The sequence below is a fragment of the Cyclospora cayetanensis genome, unplaced genomic scaffold, assembly GCF_002999335.1.
Source record: "Cyclospora cayetanensis isolate NF1_C8 unplaced genomic scaffold, CcayRef3 CcayRef3_contig_64, whole genome shotgun sequence".
Taxonomy (NCBI): domain Eukaryota; phylum Apicomplexa; class Conoidasida; order Eucoccidiorida; family Eimeriidae; genus Cyclospora; species Cyclospora cayetanensis.
The window spans coordinates 154,158-179,072 of NW_020312635.1; the positions used below are offsets into that span (position 1 = coordinate 154,158).

The 24,915-nt window shown below is 55.3% G+C and overlaps 2 protein-coding genes across 2 annotated transcripts; one reads left to right on the top strand and one right to left on the bottom strand.

Moving 5' to 3' along the window:
• The first annotated feature begins 298 nt into the window (after nt 1-298).
• On the top strand, nt 299-2,150 carry LOC34617552 (spliceosome-associated protein CWC27 homolog). Its single transcript, XM_026335269.1, has 3 exons — nt 299-1,089; nt 1,159-1,618; nt 1,752-2,150. The coding sequence occupies exons 1-3, from the start codon at nt 299-301 to the stop codon at nt 2,148-2,150; spliced, it is 1,650 nt and encodes a 549-aa protein (XP_026191054.1).
• Nucleotides 2,151-5,803: 3,653 nt separating this feature from the next.
• Nucleotides 5,804-24,704, bottom strand: LOC34621649 (the record flags this gene model as incomplete). The annotated part of the gene is made up of 18 exons (XM_026335289.1): nt 23,449-24,704; nt 23,109-23,303; nt 22,522-23,069; nt 21,869-22,410; nt 21,282-21,711; nt 20,620-20,839; nt 20,191-20,414; nt 19,514-19,977; nt 19,220-19,323; nt 18,104-19,081; nt 17,701-17,884; nt 17,047-17,327; nt 16,844-16,919; nt 16,445-16,600; nt 15,787-16,284; nt 15,260-15,684; nt 9,560-9,575; nt 5,804-5,836 (listed from the first exon to the last, which is right to left on the bottom strand). Coding segments are annotated over exons 1-18 (6,630 nt in total), but the record flags the coding sequence as incomplete, so codon positions are not given.
• Nucleotides 24,705-24,915: the final 211 nt, after the last annotated feature.

A 24,915-nucleotide genomic window follows, 5' to 3' on the forward strand; every position in this document is an offset into this window, starting at 1 on the left:
CTCCCGGATGAAAAGGCCTTCCCAGCGCGGAAATCCCCTGATTTCGCGCTTATTTGTTCTTTGGAGCAGCAAGCACCAGGGGTGGTGATCTCATGAATGGCGGGAAGAATAGCGGCTTCATGAGTGCGAGCCGGAGAGGCCCTCAGTAGCAACAGCCCATGCGTGCATGCGTGCTTTCCGCGTGTGCCTTCTGAAGTTTCTTTCCAGGAATTGGGGGCTGCAGACGGAGCCTCTCGAAGAGAGCTGAGCCGAGAAGAAGCAGGGGAGCAGACGAAGCGGCGCACCGCCAGCGGGGAGGATGTCGGAAGTGTATGCGAACGAGCCGGCTACGTCGGGAAAGGTGGTGCTCCACACCACCATGGGGCCCCTCGACGTCGAGCTGTGGGCTCGGGAGGCCCCTCGAACGACTCGCAGCTTTGTTCAGCTGTGCATGGAGGGGTACTACGACAACTCCATCTTCCACAGGCTGCTCCCAGGGTTCATTATTCAAGGAGGAGATCCGACAGGCACTGGCAAGGGCGGAGCGAGCATCTACGACGCCGCAGGCGACGCTCGAGAGGCGCCGTCGAGCGTCGCGCGAAGAGAGAGCTCCCTAACTCTCGAGTTGAACTCGCGGCTCCGCTTTCGCTACCGAGGTCTAATGGGAGCAGCCAGCAAGGAAGTCGATGGCAGCCCTCCGGGAGCCGCTCCGCACATAGGCAGTCAGTTCTTTTTCACGCTTGGCAGAGCAGACAGTCTGAACGGCAAGTACACGTTGTTTGGCAAGGTGAGCGGTCCTTCTCTGTTCAACCTGCTGCGCATGGGAGAGCTGCCCGTCGACAAACACGACCGACCCAAGGATCCCCCCAAGATCGTTAGCACCGAAGTACTCTGGAACCCCTTCGGCGACATCGTTCCGCGCAGTCTTCCGCTGACAGCGCAGCAGCAGCGGCAAGACGCGCAGCAGCAGCATGCAGCGGAGGAGCAGCAGCAGCGGGAGCTCAGACCCCAGCTCGCAGTCGCGAACGCGAGTCTTCTTTCTTTCGCAGACGAGGAAGAAGCCTTGTTGGAGCAGCAGCAGCAGCAGCAGCAGCGCGAGAAACAAATTCTGTCTGATCAGCAGCAGCAGCAGAAGAAACAAATTCTGTCTGATCAGCAGCAGCGGAAGCCACCCCTCAGTGCGCATGATCTCCTGACGGACCCCAAGCTTTCCAAGGCAGCAGCACCCCCTAGCGCTGTGTTGCAGCTGCATCCGAATTCAGCGGTCGAAGCACTCAAGTCTCGCATTGCCGCTCTAGCCACCAGCAAGAGCAGTGCAGTCGGCGCTGCTGAAGCCGCTGAAGTGAACAGCGATAGCAGCAGCAGGAGTCGTAGTAGTAGGAGTCGTAGTAGGAGTCGCAGTAGGAGTCGCAGTAGGAGTCGCGGAAGCAGTTCCCAGGATTTGAAGGGCCCCTCCAGGGGGGCCCCTCCCGCCCCGAGCCGCAAGGATTTTGCTGCTGCTGCTGCTGCGCTACCAGATGCAGATCTGCTGTCGCCGGCTGAGCAGCGTCGACGGCTGCTGCTGCTCCAGCGGAAGGCGCAAACCTCCAAGCAGAGGCAAGCGGAGACACTGGAGAAGTTGAAGGCTTTTCGAGAGCAGGTAGGAGGCAGACGGCCCTTTCTCGAAGCATCGTTTTCCTGAGAAGAAAGTGCCAGAGTAGACATCCCCCCCCCACACTGCACATCAGTCATTCCTGGGGATGTATGTGGCTGTTGGTGTCGTTCATCGTCAGCTTCAAACGCTGCAGAAGAGCAACAGCAGCGCCGGCAGCGGCAGTTCCAGAAGTCGCAGCAGCAGCAGCAGCAGCACAAAGCGTGATGAGGCGATTGAGGCAGCAAAAGCTACAGCAGCGCGTGTAGCTGAACCCGTTACGCTGGGGGCCCCATACGGAGGGGCCCCCAACGCAACGGCGCCTAAGGAGGAAGATGAAGGTGGATCTCCATGGTTCATGACGGGTGGGCTGTCGTTCGCCGTCGACAGCAGCACGGCGTACAAGCTAGATGAAGCGCGCAACAACCTCGAGGTAAGAGATCCTCTGAAAAATCGAAGGTTTGAAGAAGACACGAAGGCGCAGCTCAGAAAGAAGTCAAGTGTGTATGAGGGAGGTCCTCGACAACTCGCGAGGTGGTAGGAGGCGGCTGCCTTCTGCAGCTTTAAAATCCTGGCTGGCACGCCATCGGAAGCGGCGGCGGCGGCTGCCTTCTGCAGCTTTAAAATCCTGGCTGGCACGCCATCGGAAGCGGCGGCGGCGGCAGCGTTACGTGCACCCGACACTCGGAAGGTCGCTCGCGCCGTTGTTGGAGCCAACGGCGAAGTGTAGCTACAGCAGCGGCAACAGCAGCGAAAGCGCAGCAGCTCCAGGCAAATAGGCAGATATCAATTCCGTGAAGGGCAGTCACGGATGATGTAGGGGTGCTTGGCGAGGAAGTAGCTCTGCCGGCACCAGTTGCCACTGCCTTCGTGCAATTTGAACTGCCTAGACGCCTGCTTGGCTCGCAAACAGAAATGCAACCAGCGAACGGGAAACGAGCCACCTTCCTAGCTTTTAGAAGAGGGATTTAGCATCCTCTTAGGGTTGAGACAATATATTGTATTTATATATGTATAGACTACTGATCTCGTCACGAACTCTTCTTATGGGCTTCACAGTCCAGTTACGGTGTACATACACCGCGGCAGCACTGGCTGCTGCTTCGGCTGTAGCACCTGTTGCCGTGCTGCCGCAGTGCGTAGGTGCAGCAGCAGCAGGCAGCAGCTACGCATGATAACACTGTTTCAAAAGGCGGCAGCAACAGCATTAATTCTACAGCAACGACAGCAAGAGCGTTGCAGCACCTGCAGCGGCACCAAGCTCGCAGATTGATTTCAAGCTTCCGTGGCTTTGATGGCGGATGGATCTCCTGCCTGCTGCTCGCTTTCCAGCTGCTGCTGGCTAGCCTCGTGCTGCTGCGCTGAAGGAACCTGCACGGCTCCCCTTTGCGCTTGCTCCTGAGACTGCTGCTCCTCCCGATTCTGCACTCGACGTTGCTGCTCTTGCTGTTGCTCCTGAGACTGCTGCTCCTCCCGATTCTGCACTCGACGTTGCTGCTCTTGCTGCTGCCGTTGCTGCTCTTGCTGCTGCCGTTGCTGCTCGTTTTGAAGGCTCTGCTGGGTATCCGCGTGCTGCAGTAGCAGTAGTTGCTGCTGCAGCAGTTGCTGCTGCAGCAGCTGCTGCTGCAGCAGCTGCTGTTGCAGCTGCTCTGTAAGTTGCTGCTGACCATCCTCAAGAGGCAGCAGCTGGAGTGCCGAGTCGCTAGCTGCTGGCTGTAGAAGCAACCCAGTGTCATGGAGCGGCAATCCTAGGCATTGCAGCTGCTGCTGGTTCGCTGTTTCCGTTGCAGCTCCCTTCTGAGCAGTCTCTCCCCCCTGCAGGTCGGTCTGCGGCTGCTGTCGTGCGCAGGATGCGAGCAGCAACTCGTGCTGAAGCAGCAGCCGCTGCTGCTGCCGCAGCAAAGCCTCGCTGCTGGTGGTGTCTTCTGCCGCCGGATCGCTGCTGCTGCAGCAGCTGCTCTCCAGCAAGTGCTGCGCGCCTAGGAGCAGTGGCGGGGTTGATGGAATCGCAGAAGCGGCGCTCATGGCAGCCGATGCAGCCATGGCGGTTTCGAGAGCCTTCTGCTGCTTCTGCTGAAGATCTGCTTCTCGCTTCAGCTGCAGCAGCAGCTGTTGATGCATGGCGACATCGGGAGTCAGCGTCAACTTGGGGTCGAAGTTCAGCAGCGAAAGGGCACTTCCGCCGTGGGTTGCATCTCCCAAGACGTTCGGCTGCTGCTGCTGCTGCTGCAAACAAAACTCCTCTGCTCTACGCTGTGCGTCAAGGTGACCATACTTCCTCACACTGAACCTCCTGACTACCTGCAAGCGAAAAATCTCGAAAAAACATCGTGAGACGATGCGCCTTCGCTCGCGCTCCTACCGACGCAGAAAACGCAACAACTGGCCTTTAGAGCTCCGGCGACATCGCTTTCTTGAAACGGCTTTTGCAGCAGAAAACACACACATGCACACACACGCACCTGTTTGCCAGTTGCTTTGTCAGTCACAACGCCTCGCCAGCAGCCACGTGTGGACTCAAAAACTACTCCTTTGACGCTACTTTGCATGCGCCCATGCTGTTGCTGCTGCTGCAGTGTCTGATGCTTCCCCATCGATGCTGAGGCTGAGGAAGCAGCAGCTCCCGCATCCTCCTCTGCAAGTATCAAACCGCCTCGTTGGTTGTGTTGCTGCTGCTGCTGCTCCTGAAGCTGAGCTGCCAACCCTCCATCTGCAGTTGCAGCTGCAGCTGCAGCAATCGCCAGAATAACACACACAAGAAAGGCAGCTCAGAAGGATCTGCCCGCCATACCCTTCATTCACCCCACACCTTCCTTCTGCCACAGGAGCATATATCTATACATATATATACATACATATATATACATATATATATACATATATACACATATATATACATATATACATATATATACATATATATATACATATATACACATATATATACATATATATGTAGCTACAACAGAGGGCACCTTCTTTTTGAACACCACGCCATTCTACGGATGCAGGTTTTAAAAAACTCTCAATTACCGTTCTTAAGCTCCTTCGCTATAGACTCAGCAAGCGCCTTCGCCTGCTGAAAGCCAAACTTGTTGACTGAGAAGCAGCGCGAATACTCCCTGCCTAAGCGCAAGGGTACAAGTCTCGCCAGACAGACACACACGCAGCTCTCCTCTTCCATCGCAGATCGCAGATCAAAAAAGCAGCAGCAAACAGCAGCAAACGCAGCCACAACAAACAGCCTCGTCCGCCCAAACGACGCTCACCCGTCTCCGTATCTTTCCATCGGAAACGCCAGCCACAATGGGGGGTAGAGCGAAAAGACACCCCGTGAATGTCGCTGAAGTATTTGACCTCATCCCCCGCTGCTGCTGCTGCTGCTGCTGCTGCTGCTGCTGCTGCAGCAGCATCGCCGCTCCACTGCGACACAGAGCCAGCGCTGCCTTGCTCCTGCAGCAGAGCGGCTGCCGCTGCCGTTGCTGCTGCTCTCTCCTCCAACCACAAAGCGGCAGCTGAAGAGCACCCCACAGCGTCGCGTGAGCCTTCCCCCCCGTCGCTGCAGCTGCCTTCGTGATGCTGCTGCTGCTGCGGAGACAGCACCTGAGGCTGGCTGTCTGCTGTCGCTTGCGCTGCCGATGCTGCCGCTGCGCCCACTGTACAGACACTGCTGTTGCTCATGCTCGTGCTGCACGGCTGCCCTCTCTGCCGCTTTGCCGCCTTCCCCTTCACGGCTCGCCTGCCTCCACTGCCTCGCTTGCCTCCTCCTGCTGCTGCTGCTGCTGGAGCAGCGAACGACAAACTGCTGCGTCTGCAGTGGCGCACTGCAGCAGCAAGCTCTGCGACAGCGTCTGCTGCAACCCCTGCATGCTTCGCTGCCAAGTCTGCCGAAGCAGCGGCTTGTCGCGCAGACGATGCTGCGGCTTGCGTCGCTTGCACCAAATTCAGAGACTCCTGCTGCAAAAGAAGTCGCAGATCCGTTCGCAAGAAGTGAGAGCTAATGAGACCTCCTCCCACTCCCGCTGCTGCCGTCTCCCCTAGAGACACCCCCCCTGCTGCGACTTCCTGCTGCAACAAACCTCCCCCATCATCTTCTGCTGCTGCTGCTGCTGATGATGATGATGCTGCTGCTGCTGCTGCTGCTTCTGCTGATGCTGCTGATGCTGCAGACAGAAAAGGGGGAAGCTGCTGCTGCTGCTGCTGCTGCTGCTGCTGCTGCTGCTGCTGCTGTTGTTGTTGTTGTAGTTGTTCGTTCGCTGCTGCTCCAGAAGAGGCCTTTGCCACTGCTGCAGCCAATGCCACATCCTGCAAGGCTGCTGCTGACGCTGTTGCTGCTAGAGGAGGAGGTGAGTCTCCCTCTGCCTTGATGGAGGCTGCATCTGCCGCTGCAGTGGACGGTGTATGGACTGTCGCGGCTGGATCTGCTGGTGCCAAGCGTTCTGCTGCTTTGGCTTGAGCAGCCTGCGCAGTAGCGAGCGGGGACGGCTTCTCTACCGCTGCGGCTGGAGACAGTGTCGCCTCTTGCTGAGTGGCATTGCTGTCGTTGCTGCGCGGCTTTGCGTCAGCCAGTGTATGGGGTGCAGCTTCTGATGAGGCTACGACGTTTGGAGCATCCGCAGAAGCAGCTCCAGCGTTTCTCAGCGCAGCAGGCAGGCGTGTGCTTGGAGCAGCACTCTCGGCGAGAGCCTTTCCGCTGCGACTGCTGCCGCTTTCTGCGGCAACACACGAGCAGCAAGACGTTGGGGTACAACTTGCAGTGGTAGTCTGATCGCCATCCACAGCGGCGGCTGAGGCTGAAGGGAGCCAAGGAGCATCTGCCGAGGCGGAAAGAGCAGCGCCTTCTGCTCCGCTTGAATCCGCTGCCTGCGCTGCCGCTGCGCTTCCACTCCCCATCTGGATCCGGCGATCTGGCTGCTGCAGCCGCAGCTGCTGCCGAAGCAGAGTATCCACTTGAGACATCTCCCCAAGCCACGAAAACTCGGCACTGGCTGCTCGTCGAACTGCAGCTTTCGAGACGGAGCCTCTAGGTACGCTTTCTGAATATCCCCGTGTCAGCGTTCCGCCATCATCTCTCCGCACGAGGGGTTTTGAACTGCAGCGAACTGCTTCCGCAGCGACTGCGGCAAGCCGACGGAAAAGACTCCGTCGCGGTGCACTCCTAAGGCGCGTCTCTGTTGATCTGAACGGCGAGAGACTGCAGCTGCAAACTCGCAGTACGCCGGAGCGGCTGCAGTTCTTATCAGCTCGCAGCGCGCAGCAGCTGCAGGGGCCCTCTTCCGGCTGGTCGGCAACTTGAACGGAGGTGGCAGCGCGGCTCGAAGGAGGAAGCGAGTTGCAGTGGCTCGAGTATTGCCGGAAGAAAATGAATGCCGACGGCGTTGAAGGGGTTCTGGCGATCTGGCTGTTCGCTGCAGCCGCGCGTGCTGCTGCGCGTAACACGAAGGGCCGGAAGAAGGTGGTGGCACTCCGCCAGAGACTTCGTGCCGCGCAGCAGCCTCTGTACCTCGCGCAGAGGTTGGTAAGTTGGAGAAATGCAGACAGAAAGAGGGAGCAAAACACCAGAAACAAAGCCCGTTGCACGAAGGGGCCCTTTCCCCACGACGCTGCCTCCTTCAGTTGCTGCTGCGCCTGTGCTGCAGCGGAGTGGGGGGGGGCCCTTGCTGCTGCGCACAACCTCTTTCGCGGCGATGGATACAGTGCAGCGCCGCGTTCCGTTTGAATAATCGGTGCGCTGAAAGCGAGATTCACAATGAATTTATTTTTGATATTCCTTCTTCTGCGGCTGAATTCCAGGGTAATTTTCATGCGCCGCGACTCGGAGTCTAACCCTCGCACGAGCCCCCATACTGCGACTTGAACTACTCCACCGCCTAGGCACTGCTTCTTTGCACCAAAGGGCACTTCCAGTAGAAAAGCAAACTTGTTCATGAAGCAGAAACGACGAACAAGCGCACCGCTCTTACAGGGGCCCCAGTGTTGCTTGTAGCTCCCCTGGTTGTAGTGCTCTTACTGCCGGAGCAGGCTGCACTGCCCTGTGAAGCAGCGCGTAGACTCGTGCTTCTGTGAGTACCGACACTTCTACTTCCTTCTTTTTGATAATGGCGATGATGGGGGCTCTGATGGTAGTGCGATTTCCCACCATTTACGCGTGTTCCTTTCGACAGTGCAGTTGCTGCTTTGGATAACGCCGGCGTTGCTTTTTATTTTCGTGCTGGGTTTTTCTGTCAATGTTGCCGCACACGCGTTGCTACTCAGGATTCATTAGCTTTGGCAGTAATACAAGCACCCAAGTCTTGCTGCGGCGTCTAATTTACGGTGGCAGTGGTAGCAAGGAACGCGGCACTTGAGCCGCCAAGTTCTTCTTCTACCCCAGAAGTGCTTACCACGAGTCTAAGCCAAAACGATTTGACTCTCCCCACATCTGATTCATTGCAGGTCGTGTGCTTCAGATGAAACGTGCAACTAGCTATGCAAGATTGAACTGCTCAAAGGGCTCAGGTGTACGTACCCTCTAGCCCTCCCTCTTCCCTCATGTGGCGAGAATACCCAGGGGCACGAGCAACGGGAGGAGCAAGCCAATTTAGAAACCATTCAATAGTTTATTAATAATGCATGGACTCCAGAATTAAGGGGCTACCTAGGGATAGAGCGTTGCATTTTGTAGCATCGCCGGTTTGATGCATCGGCTTCCTTCTCATCAACCTGCAATGCAAGGGGCGGGATGTCAAGTTCTTTAGAGGGTTCCCCGATGTCCATCAAGCTATATGATAGTTCAATAATTTGACATTTCTCTGCAAAATTCAGGGGAGAACAGCCTTGTTGGCGACAACAGTAGCGCATAGCTTGTTGATACTACCAAAGCCAAACTGTTGGCTGATACCCCGTATTTCTCGGGTATCCACAGAACGAGACTTAACTCCAGAGGCAACACAAGCCTAATAGAGAATTTTTAGTGCACTTTAAGAGGGCTCCAAGCTCCCTGCATCTCCTCCTCGCAGCCCTTGGTATCTCCTTCGTGAAGGGTCGCGGACTGCTACGGTGTGCGTACCTGTACCTTCAAAATTCAAGCTTGCACAGCTGGTTGCGCATACAATCTAATGCACGTGCACAACTCGTTGCGTCTTTTTGTATTGATTTAACACTGATATTCAAAAACAAGATATGCAAACAGACGAACCAAATGGCCAGCTCTCTGCTGATAATTCACTGATACTGCCAGTTTCGTAAAAAATGTCGACGTGTAACCTACTTCATTACATTTCCAGCATCATGCCTGCAACTTAGTTTGAAGCCATACACCCTGTTGTCGTGTACCTGGACGTGATGATCAATTGCATGGAGGGTAGTGAAAGAGTCTTCGTCGTAGGGCCCTTTCTCAGGCAGACAGAAACCTTGAGACGCTGCAAATGAGGAGCGCAGATAGCACATCAGGGGGTAGCATGAGAACTCCGGAAAGCAAGAGGCCTGATCTAGTCAACAGCATATGAGAGACTAAACCTAGAGGAATGCTACGTTGCAATGGTGCGCTATCGTTCGACCGCTGAAATTTTTGTGCTGCTGTGAAACGACAGAAGGCAAGTACAATGCATAAAGGGGCTCAAAAAGGGAATTTAATTCAACAGTGCCTTCGCGTTTCGTAAAGCCATTTCTGCGTGAAAATACAGGGAGTGCACGTAGCGTGGTCAAGGAGGCATGAAGTTAAATGTATAGATAGGATATTTGCGAGGGACGCCGCATATATCTGCAGCTATTGATTACCCTAAGAATAAGAGCCAGAAACATCCTAAAAGACGACCCTTAGACGACGACAGCTATTTCAGAGAGAGGGTGCGTGGGGAAGAACAATTGCCTAGGAGCGCGAGGACGACTCTCCATGGTGACAAGTGTTGTTGCTGAACTCAAAGCCTCAAATTTCCCCAAGGCAAAGAGGTTCGTAACTCCAAAGTCAACCAATGAGGTTGGCGCTCTCCAGCTAATTCTACCAAAAGCTTACGTCTAGTGCGTCCTCGGCGATGAAGCATCCTAGAATCCAGCACTCTTCAGCTTTCTGTAGATCCCCCGCTTAAAGACGGGTACCGTACTAGCGCAACAAAATCCACGAAGAACTCGGGGAGTCTAGAAGATTTAGGAACAAAGTATTATAGCTTCATGCCACTTGAAAATTTAGGAAAATTCATAAATCAAGAGAAATTATTGATTTTCGACAGGCTAGCAAGACAGACGTACCCACCTGGCTGCAGAACGTCTTTGTCTGGTTTATAGTTTTTCGATGCACCTCATGAAGCCTGCGAAGCCATCTGGCCTAAATCTACAGGCTCGACATATACAACTGACCGCGGTCTGTGGCTCCGTGCCTGTGTCGCCCTCCAGCGTCGCGCATGCATTGTCTCCTAGTCTGTGAGCTGCTAAGGGTGGCTACTGACTCAGGGGTGAGAGATGGGTAGTCTGGTGTACTTTCGCATTAGAAAGCTACTCAGCACCGAAAACTCTCAACCCAAGCAGTTTGACTTTGGTGAGCATAGAGTTGCAAACACTGCAAAAAGGCGCGTTTGGTGCTCTCTGTCGAATCATCTGCCTCAAGGTAGTGTTTTTTCCATTTTCAGCATATGCACGCCGTGAAGTAGCAGCAGAAAGCACTGAAAATCTTAGGAGTGCTATCCCTGATGATACTCCAGAGGTGTCGGCAAAGCCATATGCAAGCCGTGAATTAATCAAGCCACTTTCTTAGCCGCCAATTAGCTGAAGCAGGGGTGAAACAGTCATTTGCTGAGGCATCAGCAACCCCGTAATTGCTTCTCCGACCCTTGATCTCCGGCAATCCAGGAATAAGGCTCACTGTCCGACTAGATAGAGTATTGTGACTTCTTAGAGAGGTTTGCTTGCGTGCGTGGCTTCAGCAACCGACAATCCGGGCATGACACTGCAAGCTCCTCTGCGGCGGTTCGCACACAGACATTGAAATGCCCTGAGAGCTTTTAAAAAGTAATGCGATCTTCACCATCACCCGAAAAAGCAGGATATTGTGTTGGCGGAGAACAGCATTGCGGAGCGGGATTGGAATGCACAAGCAACAGAGCCTCGCTTTCTTTTTGGCCTCATCGAGGTGTCTTCAGGCTTAGACTGCTGCACACTATGCCCCTTTTTGCACTTTTGCAATGATAACCCGTGCATGAACAGCGTTAAGCCCTTAGACTCACTTAATTTCAGTAGAAAGTATAAAGCACCACCGTCAAGAGCGGTTGCGCCGCACAACAGTGCGTTGGTGGAGAATCGCAGAAAAGCGTGGGTGTTCACGTAGGCTAAGCGATAAAAATCTATTTCAGTAAAGCTTCGTGCTTTAGCAGGAGGCGCTCGAATCATGGCATAGCTCTACAGCTACAATCCTGCTATTCGTCGTAAGGCACGAAAAACCTTCTGGTCGCTCTGGGAAGTAAAATAGCACCCGTTCAAGAGTGCAAGAAATTTTCATGCACCAGCACACCAAGTAGAGCTCCTTTCCCATACTGGCTGATGTTGTTCGGCGTAGGTGAAGCGATGAGAAAACAAGCAATAATGTGCTGTTTGTGCGGGCTGGTAGTATGTTGAAAATGAGTACCAACCAACGCTGTGAGTAGCGTCGACTGTCAGAAAAAATGATACTTTCGTTACGGTAGCACAAGTGCTAGAGGATTTGCAAGGCTGCTGATAAGCGCACTTGCTTCGGTATTAGCCTTCCTTGTCCAAAAAAGACTGCGTTTTCTTGAGTAAATCAGCCAAAGGAGCAGCACACCCAGATGACATGCGGGTGGATAAAAGCTAAGGCGACACCTTGATTGCTTCAATTGGTGTCGGAGCGTAATCAATGTACAGAGCCCGAACACGGAATGCCAGCGAACGCCTTTTTTGCTACGAAAGCCAAATGCTTGCGTTCCACCACATACAAGTGCTTCTCCTGCACCAGCTGAGGCGAGCGCTAGTGTTTAGGTGTACATGAACGTTTCTGCTAAGGAATGTTGTCCATGTAGAATGCCGTTTGCCCCTGCTTCATAGGCTCATCAAAATGCAAATTAACTCGCCATTCTAGCGTAGCTGGGTAACTGACAGCTCCAAACGCCTACTCGACCTTGCGAGTGCAAGTGTGGAACGTTTTGTGCCTGTCATTTGAGCCAACGCGGATTTGGAAGAAGGGGTCAGTGATATTGGACGGCGAGTAGACTGTTGATGCGTCACAAGTTTGATTTACCGGAACTCCCATTGTGCTCCAACCTACCAGATCCATGAGACAAACCTTCCATGAAGGCATGCACTGCAGTCATATCCTTATCTGCACGACTTCCTGTACATGGAAGGTAACCACTTTCATGCTCCCCCCAGTAGCGCATGCTACAGGGCGCAGGCTTTCCTCTTTTACTGAGCTGTATAAACAGAGTCAAATTCCAACATGCTTATCAGAGCTTGAACACTTGCGGTGTCCTTACGACCACATACTTTTCTCCACTGTACACCCTTGCAAAGAGTCGCACAGGTACTTTTCAGCTGAAAAACTTTTTGGTGCTGGTGAAGCAGCACCTCCCTGCCTTCGTTCTTAAGGATTCCGAAATACGGGGACAGGGGGGCAACTACGGTGCGCGCTGCTGGTCCCCTGTGCACTTGGAGCACTCATAGCTAGGTCCACATAACGTGTAATGCAAGCAGATACTGCATTATTTCTTGGTACCGTACGCTCTATTGATATAAAGGGTAGTGTAGGATTTGTCAGATGATCGAAAAATTAGTATATGGCACTGTTGCTGGTATATTTGCCTTGTGTATATCTGTGTAGCTTCGCCTGTTACAAAGACCTCTGAAGAAGCTGCACTCTGGTGCTGGCAGCGTCATATATTTTCATGAACAGTGCAGCAGGGCGTACATAGGTGCCATATACAAAGTGATCCTACACCATGTTATTCATCCACCGGCAAAATTTAATGCAGCTTCAAATTGTGTACAAGGCTGTCACAGTCAGTTGGCCTTAGCAGGACTGTCCTTTCCACTATGTAGGCAATGCGCTGCAGTGTGGGCAAGCTCGTGGTATTCAACAGAAAAGTTCATTCGCAATGGCGTAAGTGACTAAGAAAGTTTAGACGCGCAAGCATCAGTGTTACTGGCGCTACCTAACCTGTTGCGGTCAGCTCAATATGTCTTAGATGCACCCGCCACGGCATTCTTATTAAGGAATGAAAAGGCTGGGGCGAAACATAAGACAACTCCTCAGCATGAAGCTGAAACGTTTTGCAAACGACGGCCTCAATTGTGCAGCCTGTGGCTCTTCGAATTGGCAACTTCGCAGCAGATTCCTAGGAGCTTCACTGAGTGCATGTGGAGGAGCCATGATCGCCGCTGGTGTTGCAGCTGGAGCCGTGGCACGAGGCACCTTCGTTGTTTTGAGTTCAAGTCTCAGAGGGGGGCTCCTGTGGTAGCAGGTGCAAAGTCGTTCTGCTCCTCTTGTGTTATGCATTAAGCATTCCAACAAGGAAATTTCCTGCTTGTTTTAAGAAAATGGGTATTTAATCACTAGGCGACAAACGGTTAAGCCCTTGCGTTGCGTGTGCAAAGAGAGAATTCAAAGGCCCGCCCCTCCCTCGTGTGCTTCTAGACAAGCTGAGTGTACACCTGAACAGCCTGACAGGAACGAGGAGTCTTCTTGCAAGGGTCCAGCCAAACTTTGTGGTGAATTAGTTATGCATCTCAGCCGCACTTCTAGAGGCGCCTCAACGTGTAGCACGTCTATCCGATGCATTTCAAGGCAGACGCCTTAAGGCCTCTTATGAGAACCAATTCAACTGCTTCATTCGCCTAAACCCTAACTACACTCCCGCGTTTTCTACCTGCACTTGGAGACTGCTCTAGTGGTTTTGTGTCGGCCGCTACGGCTGTTGCGACTCTCGCTGCTGCTGTTCAACCAGAGCCAGATCGCTGTCTGTGAGATATTCGCCAAGGGCGACTTCCAGGAGCTCTGCCTGGTCCTGCTTCGCTGCCGCCTCTGCATTGCGCCACAAGGCTTCCTCCTCTGCATCTTCTCGTCGTCGATCATGAGGCAGCAGCAGATGCTTGACTCCCCCTGCAGTACCCGCTGCGTCACTGCAAGCTGCTGCTGCTGCTGCTGCTCCTGAAGCGTCCTCCTCCCTTACGTCAAAAATGGAGTTTCCGGCCCTTGCAGCTTCTTCGCCGGGATATTCGACAGTGGCTGCGCCAGCTCCAGCGGCGTCTCCCCCCGCTTGCAACGAGTCTCTTGCTGCTGCTTGAATGCCAGAGTCTGCATTTGTTTCTGCAGCACTCGGCCCCATTTGCAGCAGCTGGTGGAGGTCGTCGAGAGACAGCCGCTTCAGCAACACACAGACGCATCGCACATGAAAGAAGTGCCTCTAGTACAGAACCTGCAACGGCTCAGGGGGCGTCCAGGGTTAACAGTTACGGGATGCACCTCGCAGAGCAAAGCCTCGCTGCTGTTTTTTGACGCTTTACGTGTATGCCGCAGCTGCGCTATCCGTTCCTCTACGGTGTCTTTCACGATGAATCTGAGCACGACAGAGCACCAAAGCCGAAATCCGGAATTCCGACCTTGTTGAGGCGCTCGTCCTGGCAGCAGAAATAAGCCTCCCACGCACATGTGTGTTCAAGTATGTGGCTTGAACAAGCGCACATCCTGGTGTTATGTAAAACATCAGCAAAAACTTGAGAGGACCTTCCCCGACTTCGAGGCGCGTCGGTGCATCGTTAATGGATGCGGGTGGGAATCGCGAGACAGGAGTGTTCACTGTCGACCGCATACACTACGGCAATGAGGGCTTTGAATTCAGAATCTGCTACCTATTGATTACCTCCACACGTGTGTTTGTCTGGTCTGCGAGATCCGATAAACTCGTCCAATGGCTTGCTTCTCCTCCGCAGCATTGAGAGGGAAGTCAACGAAGACTACGTGACGTGCTACAGTGAGCGTTAGGCCCCTTCCCCCCTTCCTCAGAGAGCAAAGTAACACTCTCGGAGATGCTTGGCTGCTGCTACAGAAGGCCCTTATGGATGCAACCTCCGCGCGAGAGCCGAAATAGCACAAGCTGCTAATGCCGACGACTTCGAGCGAAGCACGCAGCAGCACGAGAGCCTCACGCCACTCGGAAAACACCAACACCTTCTCCATGGCTGCGTCGTCGTGGCGCTCCTTCTGCTGAACCTGGTGAGGCAGTTGCTGCTCGTTCTTTCGCGCGTCGAATCCACATGCTGCCATCGGCGCCTGTGCCTCTGCCCCTCTGGAGGAACCGCCCTCTCTGCCCCCTACCAGTTCCACGATTTTGTCGATTACAGCGGCGAATTTCGCAGAGTGAGTCGTCCCGTGGAGCTCCCGACGTCTCTGCAGCCGCAGCCGCAGACAGCACAGCCAGGCAGAGCAACTCACGACGAGGTGATCGAGTTGGAGACGAAGTGCTGAGCCGCAGAAAGCTTCTGCTGAAGAGAGGCCTTCTCGCCAAGTCTCGAACCGACGGCTTTCGCCTGCATTCACGGGAAAACAAACGTACGGTAGGAACGGCAGGAAAGCGTTCGGGAGAGGGTGTGCGCGAAGGCGTTCCTCCAAACCCCTCACGACGTTCCTCCTCCCCCTTGTCGAGAGGAGCAGCTGCCGCGCCGTCTGAAGACGACGCGGCAGCTGCTGCTGACGCGGCAGTAGCCGCAACAAGGGCGACAGAGGAAACGCTGAAGCGGTGCCGACAGACTGCGCAAGTCAGCAGCTGAACCCGTTCGCGCTGCTGCTGCTGGTACTGCCTTTGCTGCTGGCGTCGCTGCAGTTGCTGCAATTTCTGCAGGCAGGCGAAACACGTGGAGTGGCCACAAGGTGAGACTGCCACGCACCCTCCTGCGTCGAAGTTTTGCAGGCAAATTGGGCAGCGCTGGAATTCCTCGTCTTCGTGGTAGAGACTCCTTTTCCGTGCATGCTGCTGCTGCTGAAGACGCTGATGCCACTGCCCGTCCTGCTCCAGCTCCTGCGGCTTCGATGCAGTGAGCTGCTCTTGGCGACGTGTCAGCGACGCCGCTGAACTCCGAGGCTGACGATCGCGCGAAGTCTCGCTTTTGACCAAGTCTTCCTCTCCTGCCAACTGCCGCTGCTCTTGAAGCTGCTGCTGCTGCCTGTGGATAGCAGCAGCGGCAGATCGACAGCGCCGCGCGTCTTGCGGTCCTCGTGAAAGCTGGTCGTTGGCTTCTGTCATGGCACCCGCTCGAGAGACTGTAGATTTCGCCTCCGTTTCTTCGTCCTTTCGATCATCAGCAGCAGCCACGGGAGGATCAGAGGCAGTTCGGCCCTGAGGAGGTCGCTTGAGCGCAGCGTTGCTTTCTTTGGTTTTCAGGTTCGTCAGGAACTGGTGTCTCGTGAAGCACACAGCAATTTGCTCCTTGGAAAGCAGCAAATCCCCCGTAAGCTGCGAAAGAACCGCAGGAATCTCATGAGCTCCCAAGCCGCAGCGCTGCAGCCACAACTCGTGGCGTATCGACGAGTCGCTCAAACCACCGCAGCAGTCCCCACCAGCTGCAGCTGCGCAAGCGCCAGCCGGAAAGCTGTTGTCGGGAGACTTCAAAAAGAAGCGAGAGACAGACATCCGCAGCTCGTCGAAAGCAGATAAGACTCCCCGACTTGCCAGCAGATACACCCCGGCAGCAGTCAACTCCTATGGCACAAACCCATGCTTGCATCCGAATACAATTTTCTCTAGGCTTCATCCCCAGAGCCACTACCCCTAATCTTTCAACACGGGAACGAGCCGCGCAAAACTAACTTGCTTTCTGACCCCACACGTTAATCGCCAGACGCAAAACAATGCTGCACACCCGCTTGAGGCAGTCAAGCTCTTTCAAGTGTTCTTCTGCGGCTGCAGCAACACATGCCGTCTCAGGCACTCCAAGATCTGAATCTCTACGGAGAATGCTGCATAAAAGCTGCAAACAGCGAATAAGGTCGCTATCGCCGTAGTGGTGGTAACCCTCCTGAACACGCATACACCCCATACCCTGTAGACGCAATGTCTAGAAGAAAGACTCGGGGAGATATCGCTCCTCCTCGCCATCAAACCCTTTGCGTTCTTTGCATGGCTTGCTTGCTCCCTCCCTCTCTGGAATTGCATAGCTTGCTTGCTTGCTCTCTCTTTCTCTCTCTTTGAAAAGCTTTCAAAGCGCTCATTCAAACAAGCCACCACAAACGTAGAAGCGCGCGGGGTGGGGGAAACGTACGATGTTCAGGCCATAGGGATCAGTGGTGACAGTGTCAAGGTTCTTTGCAACGGTGTTATGCACATAGTATTGTAATCTGCAGAGCCGCACCGCAAAAATGCGGATACTTTGCAATCTCACGGATATCCTACACCTGCCTTGCCGCATGCAGGAGTCTTTTGGCTACGAGGCTCAGCCGTCAAGCCATGAAGAGAGGGGCTGACTCTGAAATTTGCTGCGCAGCTGCGCAGTGAAAACAAAGACTCCCAAGAAGCACTTCTTCGAAGTCTCCTTTTCGTCTGCGTTTTCTTGGAGAGGCACCTGTCCGAAGCTGCTGTTGCTGTTGCTGCAGATTCTGCTGCTGAACTTTGTTGGATTTCTTCTGCTGCTGCTCCTGAAACTGGTGTAACTCTGCTTGACAGATCTCGTTACAGCGTGGGCAGCCGCCAAATGCGGTCTGCTGCTCTGCACAAGGTTTCCCGTGATGATCGAGGCTCTCCAGAGTCTGTCGCACACGAGCAGCAGCAGCAAAAATGTGCACTTATTAGGTCTAGCGGCTGCCAGCTGCGGCGACTGAATGAAAGCCGCGTTCTCGCACCGCCGGTAGAAGCTCCTAAGCTGACAGAAAGCAGTTTTCAACAAGGTGAACACATCAGCCTGCTAAAGAATGCTGCAGACACTGAAGTTGTGCAATATATATACATATGAATATAAAATATAAAAATATATATATATACAAATATATATATATTTTTATTCATTTATTTTTATAAATAAACGTCCCCAAGCCCGCGATACTGAAACTCGTGAGACTTTGTTTGTTAGAGACACCGTATTACCACGCATTCCCACTACACGGAGCATCGAGCAGAACGCACCTGAATAAGGGCTTTTCGTCGGCAGTCGAGCTCATCAAGGCGTATTTCAAGAGCACTTACAATCCCCTTGCAGCTCGAGACACCCCCCAAGTGCAGTCGTCTACCCATGAAATTCAAGGGGCCAGAACGGCATCCATAGTCTCCAGATGGAATCCCCCGCAGGTTGGCGAGTTCGTCTCGCACTCTGCCGCACACACGCACGCACATGCACATACACACACATGCACATACACGCACATGCACATACACACACACAGAACATGCACTGAACCCTGAAGCCTCGTCTTACGAGGCAGCTGCTCTCCAGTCTGAAGAATAAGGCTGCGATTTTCAAGGGCAGTACAGTGGGCATATTTGATGCAGCGTTCCCGTGCGAAGATCTCTATGCGGAAAGGAAGCCTGCCTGAGAGAAACGGCCTTGCTGCGTTCCTCGTCGAGAGTGGCGAATGCTGCAAACCACCTCCCCGAACCGAGAGATCGTCTCTGCGTCTCAGCCTCCTGAAACTCCGCTAATGCCGAAGAGTCTTCCTCGCTGCGCAGAGCTCTTCTCTGCGCGCTCGTGGAGAGCTCGCGTGCTCCGCTGCTTGGGAGATTCTGATGGCTGGTGGGAGGGCGCTCTTCGGCACAGTCAAGTGCCTCGTCCGTGGTAAAGGGCGAACGGGTGGAGAAAACGGGGAGGCGTCCTCTCTCCCCCTCCGTAGGAGACTCCTCTGGCGAGGAGACACATGCTGGTGCCTTGGGAGGCGCTAAGGAGCAGCCGCGAGTTGTTTGTGAGGCCTTTTTCTTCCCAGCGCATAGCAGTGTCTTCTCAGTCCGATGTCTCTCTGTGTCTCTAAAGCACATTCTGAAGGCTTCCCTTGCGCGGTTGAGCTCTCCAACCGCCTTCGAAACATATTCTCTTCTTAAACACTGGTACAACTCCCAAGCTGCTGCTGCTGCTGCTGCTGCTGCAGACTGGTCTGTAGCTGCTACCGCGTCGCTTTGGAAAACGCTCTGCGGAGCTCCTCCTCTGTCTTGTGACGCCTCGCTGGCGCTGCTGCGCGTCCAGTTGTTGATGCTGCTTTCCGCGTTGAAAGGAGAAGGCGTGCCGGCTACAAGATCCGAATGAAGCCCAAGAGCCTCGTCGGGAGTCTTCCCTCGTTGATGCACGGGGGAACAGGCGTCGTTGGAAGGCTGCTTGGAGAGGCTCTCGTACAGGTTGTAAGCCGCGTGAATTTGCTGCAGCTTGTCGATGTGGTAGCACCCCGAAGTAAGCGACTCAACGAGGGGAGGCTTCAGTATGAGACTGCCTATGGATTCGTCAGGCACCCCCAGAAACGCCGCGACTTTTCGGGGAGCATCCGAAGCTCCCAGAGGGTGTGCAGACAGCTCCAGTACATGCCTGAGACGTCCACAGGCTAGAAAACACCGGAATTATGCGTCTCCAGCTGTATTCATGAGGCGCCAGCAACCCAAGCCCGTCTCCTGCCATGCTGCCAACAACGGTCAAGCACCCCTCCTGCCCTTCTGGAGCACTCACAGGTAGAGGAGAGCCGCGCGAGCAGGCTTGCCTTGAAGAAGCGAAATGCCAGCTACGCCATTTATCTCTGCACAGTACGCGCGTAAAGCTCCTTCGAGCTCCACCTGCAAACACGCAGTCACAGACTTCAAGCCTTTGAAGCCAGCCAGCAGGAGACACCTCCTACCTTGGCTGCGCGCTTCGCCGATTCCGATTCCGTGATCACCGCTTTGCGCTACGAGCAGCAGCACGCCGTGCACGCGAAGCGGCGAGGAGAAAGCCAACACGTCTGCAATGCGCGAGTCGGTTCTGTACCCGTGCATCTGCGAGGAGCTGGCACAGAACCTCGTCCATAGACATGTAACGACCCAGCGCCTCAAGACTTTCAGGCTTCTTTCGACTTCTGTTGGCGTTCGCGCTGCTGTTGGTGCTTCGTCGACAGCTCAAACCAAGCGCGCCGAGTTGGGGATGATTTGCTGCTTGCCGCAGCACCAAGAGTAACCCCACCATTTGCGATGACAACGCTGCTGCAAGAGGGGCACTCCCGACAGCAGCTGCAGTCGCTGCGCCAGAGGCGGCGGCTCTCGCTGTAGCAAGCAGCAGCCGCTCCTGTTGCAGCAGCAGCTGCTGCTGCTGCTGCTGGTGCTTGCTGCACAGCCGCAACACGCGGCGTGTAACCGTCCGCTGCTGCCGCTGATAGAAGAAGCGCTCTATTGGTCCTAAGTCTACAAAAATATCATGAACTATGGGAGGGGGGACGCCTAGCTCTTCGGCAACATCTGCACACGCCACAAGAGCCACAACTCCCCGAAAAACAAACTCCCTGAACGCTCCCCCCTGAATCTCAGTCTGCAGACACCACGAGGAGACAGATAAACGCCGCGGCAGCACCCCTGCACCGCATGCTCTAGCCTCGAGAGTAGGTCTGTCTCCAAGCGTGGAATTCTGAACAGTGTAGCGCACAGCTCTGAACACGCAAGCCAAGATCTCACCGCTCATGTTCGTTTTCCACATAAGAGGAGCCAACAAATCAACAGCCACATTGAGTGCGAAACCTGTTAGGCCCCAGTTAGGCCCCACACGAGGCGCAGAGAGCCTCGTGTCTCCAAAAGTGCTGCTGCGAGTGTCGCTGCTGCTGCTGATGCCGCTCGCAGGGGGAAGAGCCTCTTCCAAGGCACTCTGTGGCAGCGGGAGCGAGAGCGCGTGAAACACACGCCTGAGCAGCACAGGGAACGCACACACACACACACACAAGACGCAGACGCGAAGCTCGATACCTTTTTCCCGACATTCGTGTGCGCAGCTGCGCTCTGCTGAACGTGACGCCAGGCAGCTGCTGTGCGTTCAGAGATCCCTCAAAAGCGCCAGAGGAGACTGCGCTTTGCTCCTAGCCTCCCGATGGGAACCCTACGCCTGCTCACTGGCTAAGTGCCGGGGGTAGGGGGTGAGCTCCGTCGATCGACAGGCGCAGAGCAGCGAGGATTCCAGCAAGTTCTCTGGGGAGTAGCGATCCCCTTGGCGCATGCGCGGATCGCTTTGGGGAAGCCTCACCCGCCAACTCGTCAAGAAGCGGGGTTCCTGACACACACCAACGGTGTGTGGCTTCGATCGAATGACAGAAACGAGCAGCACCGCTGAATCCTGCGCCATCAGTGCCACAATATCGACAGCAGTCGATGACGACGCTGCAGAAAGTGGGGTCTAAAGCTGAAAGCCAAAGCCGTCAAATCTCCAATCTACGAGACACCCTACGAGCCCGAGGATTGAGAATTTGAACAGTAGAGGGTGGTCCGGCTAGCTCAGGATGACAAAAACTCTGGAGGAGCTTAAAAAGCAGCGCTCAAACGCTTGAGCGGGGAGCTCTAAGAAGACACGTGCTCCCTTCGTTTGCGTGCAGCGTAGCGAAACTCATCGAGTGCTCAAGTCGCGACACGAAAGCACCCTCCACTCCCGAGGGAGTCTTTCTCTCTCTTTTGTCGCCAAGACGAGCACTACTCAGAACAAGACGAAGATGTCAGGTGTCTACGCGAGAGCCCACGCTCGGCACCCCAAGTGCAGAAAAGAAGAATGCGGCTGCACTAACCTCCTGCAAGCTGTGCTTCATCCACGACGAGCCTCCACCAACGAATACCCACGATCGGAGAGAACAGCTTGCGATATCGTTTAGTCCCCCTTAAAGACATTCTGCCGCTGCCGCTACAGCCCAAAACGGTGGAGCTGGCATCGCTGCTGCTGCTGAGGGGGGGAGCGAACCACACCTCCTGCTGCAACGCCTCAAAGGGAACAATCACAATGTCAAAATCCATCAACTGGGAGCACAACACAGTAGGCCCCTGCGGGAGGCACCCGAGAACGGCTTCCACGGTTCGAGGGCAGAGAGACAGGCGAGAAGAGTCTCCAGGATACTCTTCCGCATCCTCGCACCGCTCTCGGCTGCCACTTGATGCACCAGGGAGCGACGACGCTCCGCGGGAAGCTGCTGCGCGCGACTCAGCCCGCGCAAGTGCTACAACCTGAGGCATTCCAAAAACTCCAAAAACGATCACAAAAGCGCTTATTCGTCGAGAAGAACATGCGGCGTGCAGGCACGCACCTGACCAGCACCCCTGCGCGAGCACTTCCGTCGTCGCTGTCTGGTTCTGCCGTGCAGAGGATTCAGCAGCAACGTACAGTGTCAGCCAGAGCAGCTCTGGCTTGCTTAAGGCCAGGATACACTGCGACTTTCAAGGATTTGTCACAGTGCAGAGAAACCTCCCGTTTCCACTGGTCGACGATTGCTGAGGGGCAGACTAAGACTGTGCCTTTTCCTTCTGGCAGCTGGTCGACGCTGCGACTGCCAGCAAGCCTTTCTTGACTGTCTACAACGCAGAAGGGGCAGAGGAAGGGCACTTCTGCGGCGGCTCCGGGAGACGCCGCAACGCAGAAGACATGCGAGAGGCACTGGCAGCTGCTGCACTGCACGACTGCCAGCAGGGAGGAACTGCCGTTCGCTCGCTCCCCCCGCAGGTGCGACGCGCGCGGCTGCTTCGGCTGCTTTTGCTTGCTCCTGCCTCCTGCTGCCTGAGGCGACCATCTTCTGCTTCCTTTGCGACAAAGCGGACCCAGAGAATCCAAACCGCAGATACAGCAAATCCGGCAGTCGGAGGATATTTCGTCTCCCCAGCGGTAGAGTGCTCCCTTGAACTCGGCAGGTGCCGCTTCCGCCCATCGCGCTGCGCCTCTCGAAGCCCTCTTCGATTCTGTCGCCGCTGGTGCAGCCAGCGCCGAAGGGGGCAGGCACTCTTCCGTTGCTGCCTCGGAGGCTGCTGCAGCTTCGGAGCAACTCGCAGCAGGAGGCAGCGATTCGGCGGCAGGCTCGCCGACGGCAGCGCACGCAGATCGCGGCTTTGGGTTGGCAAGAATAAGCGTCAGAACCTCAACGCTCTTCCCTAAACCCATTGCGTCGCAGAGCAAACCACCCGGAACCTCAAAGCTGGCAGCAACGCCGTCTGCTGCAAATGAGTCTGATGCAGTAGCGGCTTCTGAGGCTGCAGCTACCTGGCCGGTGACGTGGTTGATCCACATTGCCGCAGCAGAAGGCAGCGCGACTCGGATCCAGAACATATTCACGCTTTGCTGCATCGGCTGCTGGTGCTGCTGCAGCAGCAGTTGCAGCTGCTGTTGCTGCTGCTCCTCGAGCTTGTTCAGCGCCTTCTCTGCGCCACTGGCGCCGCGCATGCTGTTGCTCCTTCCCAGAAAAGCCCTCCACTCCCTTGTCAACGCGAAAAGGACGGCTCTTTGCTGGTACGGACGCAGCGAGCAGCGCAATCCGGCAGGCTGGAGCAACTCTATTCCAGAGAGAGGTAGAGGGTCGTTGCTGGCATGGGAGCTGCTGGTTTGAGCTTCTCCGGAGGTGCTTGTTTGCAGCAGCTGTTGCTGCAGCAGCGCGTGTAGAACGTGTCTCTGCGAAACGAGACTGTATATGAGAGAAGGGCTTACAAAGAAGGGGCGAGGGGCAGAGGCGTTCGATTGCGCGTCTGAGGATCTTGTGAGTGAGGCTGCTGAGACTGCCGCCGCAACCGATGCTGGCAGCAGGGAGGGGTGCCGCAACATCCTCCCGAACAGCCTGCGGCAAACACGCAGAGGGGTCTAGAATGCGTGTACAATGCAGCCAGTATCGCACGGGCGAGGAAGCAGCCGCCCTCAGAAGCAATCCAGACACGCGAATCGACAGCTCGAGCGGCAGGAGCAGGGGAGAGCGCAGTGCTCACCAGTGAGCGGCTTTCGTTCGACAGTCAGACACGTGTAGCTGCACGCTGCAGGGAGAGGGGCAGCTGGCGCGATCGAGGCACAGCGACACCTCGACTAGCCAAATCCACTTGTTACTGCTGGTTGAAGAGCTGGGTACTGGTACAAAACCTTTAACAGATTCGGAAGCAGCTGGAGAGCGCTGCCTCTTGCGGCTTGTCTGGCTTCCACTTTTGCTGGCTGCTGCTGCGCCGGTCGGAGGCGCAGCATCAGCAGCGAAGTGTCTCGCACAGAGCAGCTTTGCACGGAGGCAAAGAGGCAGCAGATGCCTCCTGGAGGTCAGAACTGGTAACAAATCTCCCATAGAGTGAAGGGCGGCACTGGCGTTCAATCTGCACTCAGCGCCAACGCGTGGATGTACGGCAGCCGCCCTGCAGGGTGCTGCTGCTTCTGCTCCCGCCAAGCAGGCACTATCTGCAGTTTCGCCAAGCGGAGTTGCGGCAGCCTTGCACGAGACGGCTGGAGAAGGCTGCGCAGCTACCAGAGTAAGAGAAAGGTCACCTGGCTCGGGAGCCTCTAAAAGTGCCCCCCAAAACCTTCGACAGCTGCAGATCGGCTGCGCTGCAGCCGCCACCATATCTGCGCATGACGACGTCTCTGCGGATTCGTTCCCTCTGCCTGTGTCGCACGCAGCTGCGTCTGCTGCCAGACGCTCTATATGGGGACGTCGAAGGCGACGCCATGACGTCTCGACATGGCTGCTGGGGTTGCACTGCCAACAAATTTCGGCAGGGGGCGTCTCCGCAGGAATCTCCAAAGGCTCCCAGGTGTACAGACACTCCAGGCCTTCTTTGCAAGCGGCAGACGCTGCTGCTCGCAGCACCGCATCGCGCTTCAAGAGACACTGGCGCTGATGCTCGGAGTGCTGCTGCTCCTGCTCATCCTGTTGATGCGTTTGCCTTCTACTGAGGTCGGGAGAGCTTCGATCGTTGGCTGTCTCAAGTTGAATCATCTTGTGCTGCCGCATGAGCCGTTTCTTCCTCCTTTGTTGACACGGTGATTCTCTGCGCGGGTGGGTGTGTAGCTCCTGCTGGGAACCATGGCGGCACTGCAGATCAGTATCCACAGGGGGCGCTCTATGCTGAGGAGCGGTCTGCGACTCCTCGTCTGATGCAGGGGGTGTCGCTGCTCCCGCGGCTCTTCCAGTCCTTACCAAGCAGCCACCCTCCGCATCTTGTTGGGGAGGTTCCAAGGAGCTCAGCGGGAGAAGAAGAGTCATCGGGCTGCTCTGGCGGAGTCATTTCTGCAGCCAGCTGTTGCTGCCTGCAGATGCTGCATGTAGCGATGAAGAGCAGCTGCGGCATCAACAGCGGCAGCAGCGGCCTAAGCTCTCAACGTGCTTTTGGACCCAGAGAGCTGGCAGATTCACTTCTGTTGCTGCTCCTGTGAAAAGCCCACAAGTTATATCCAGCAGCAATGCTGCCAATGAT

Coding starts and splice junctions, on each gene's coding strand:
- LOC34617552 (XM_026335269.1), top strand. CDS start 299: ATGTCGGAAGTGTATGCGAACGAGCCGGCTACGTCGGGAAAGGTGGTG. Junction 1,090..1,158: donor CAGCGCGAGAAACAAATTCT/GTCTGATCAGCA, acceptor GCCACCCCTCAG/TGCGCATGATCTCCTGACGG. Junction 1,619..1,751: donor TGAAGGCTTTTCGAGAGCAG/GTAGGAGGCAGA, acceptor GTTCATCGTCAG/CTTCAAACGCTGCAGAAGAG.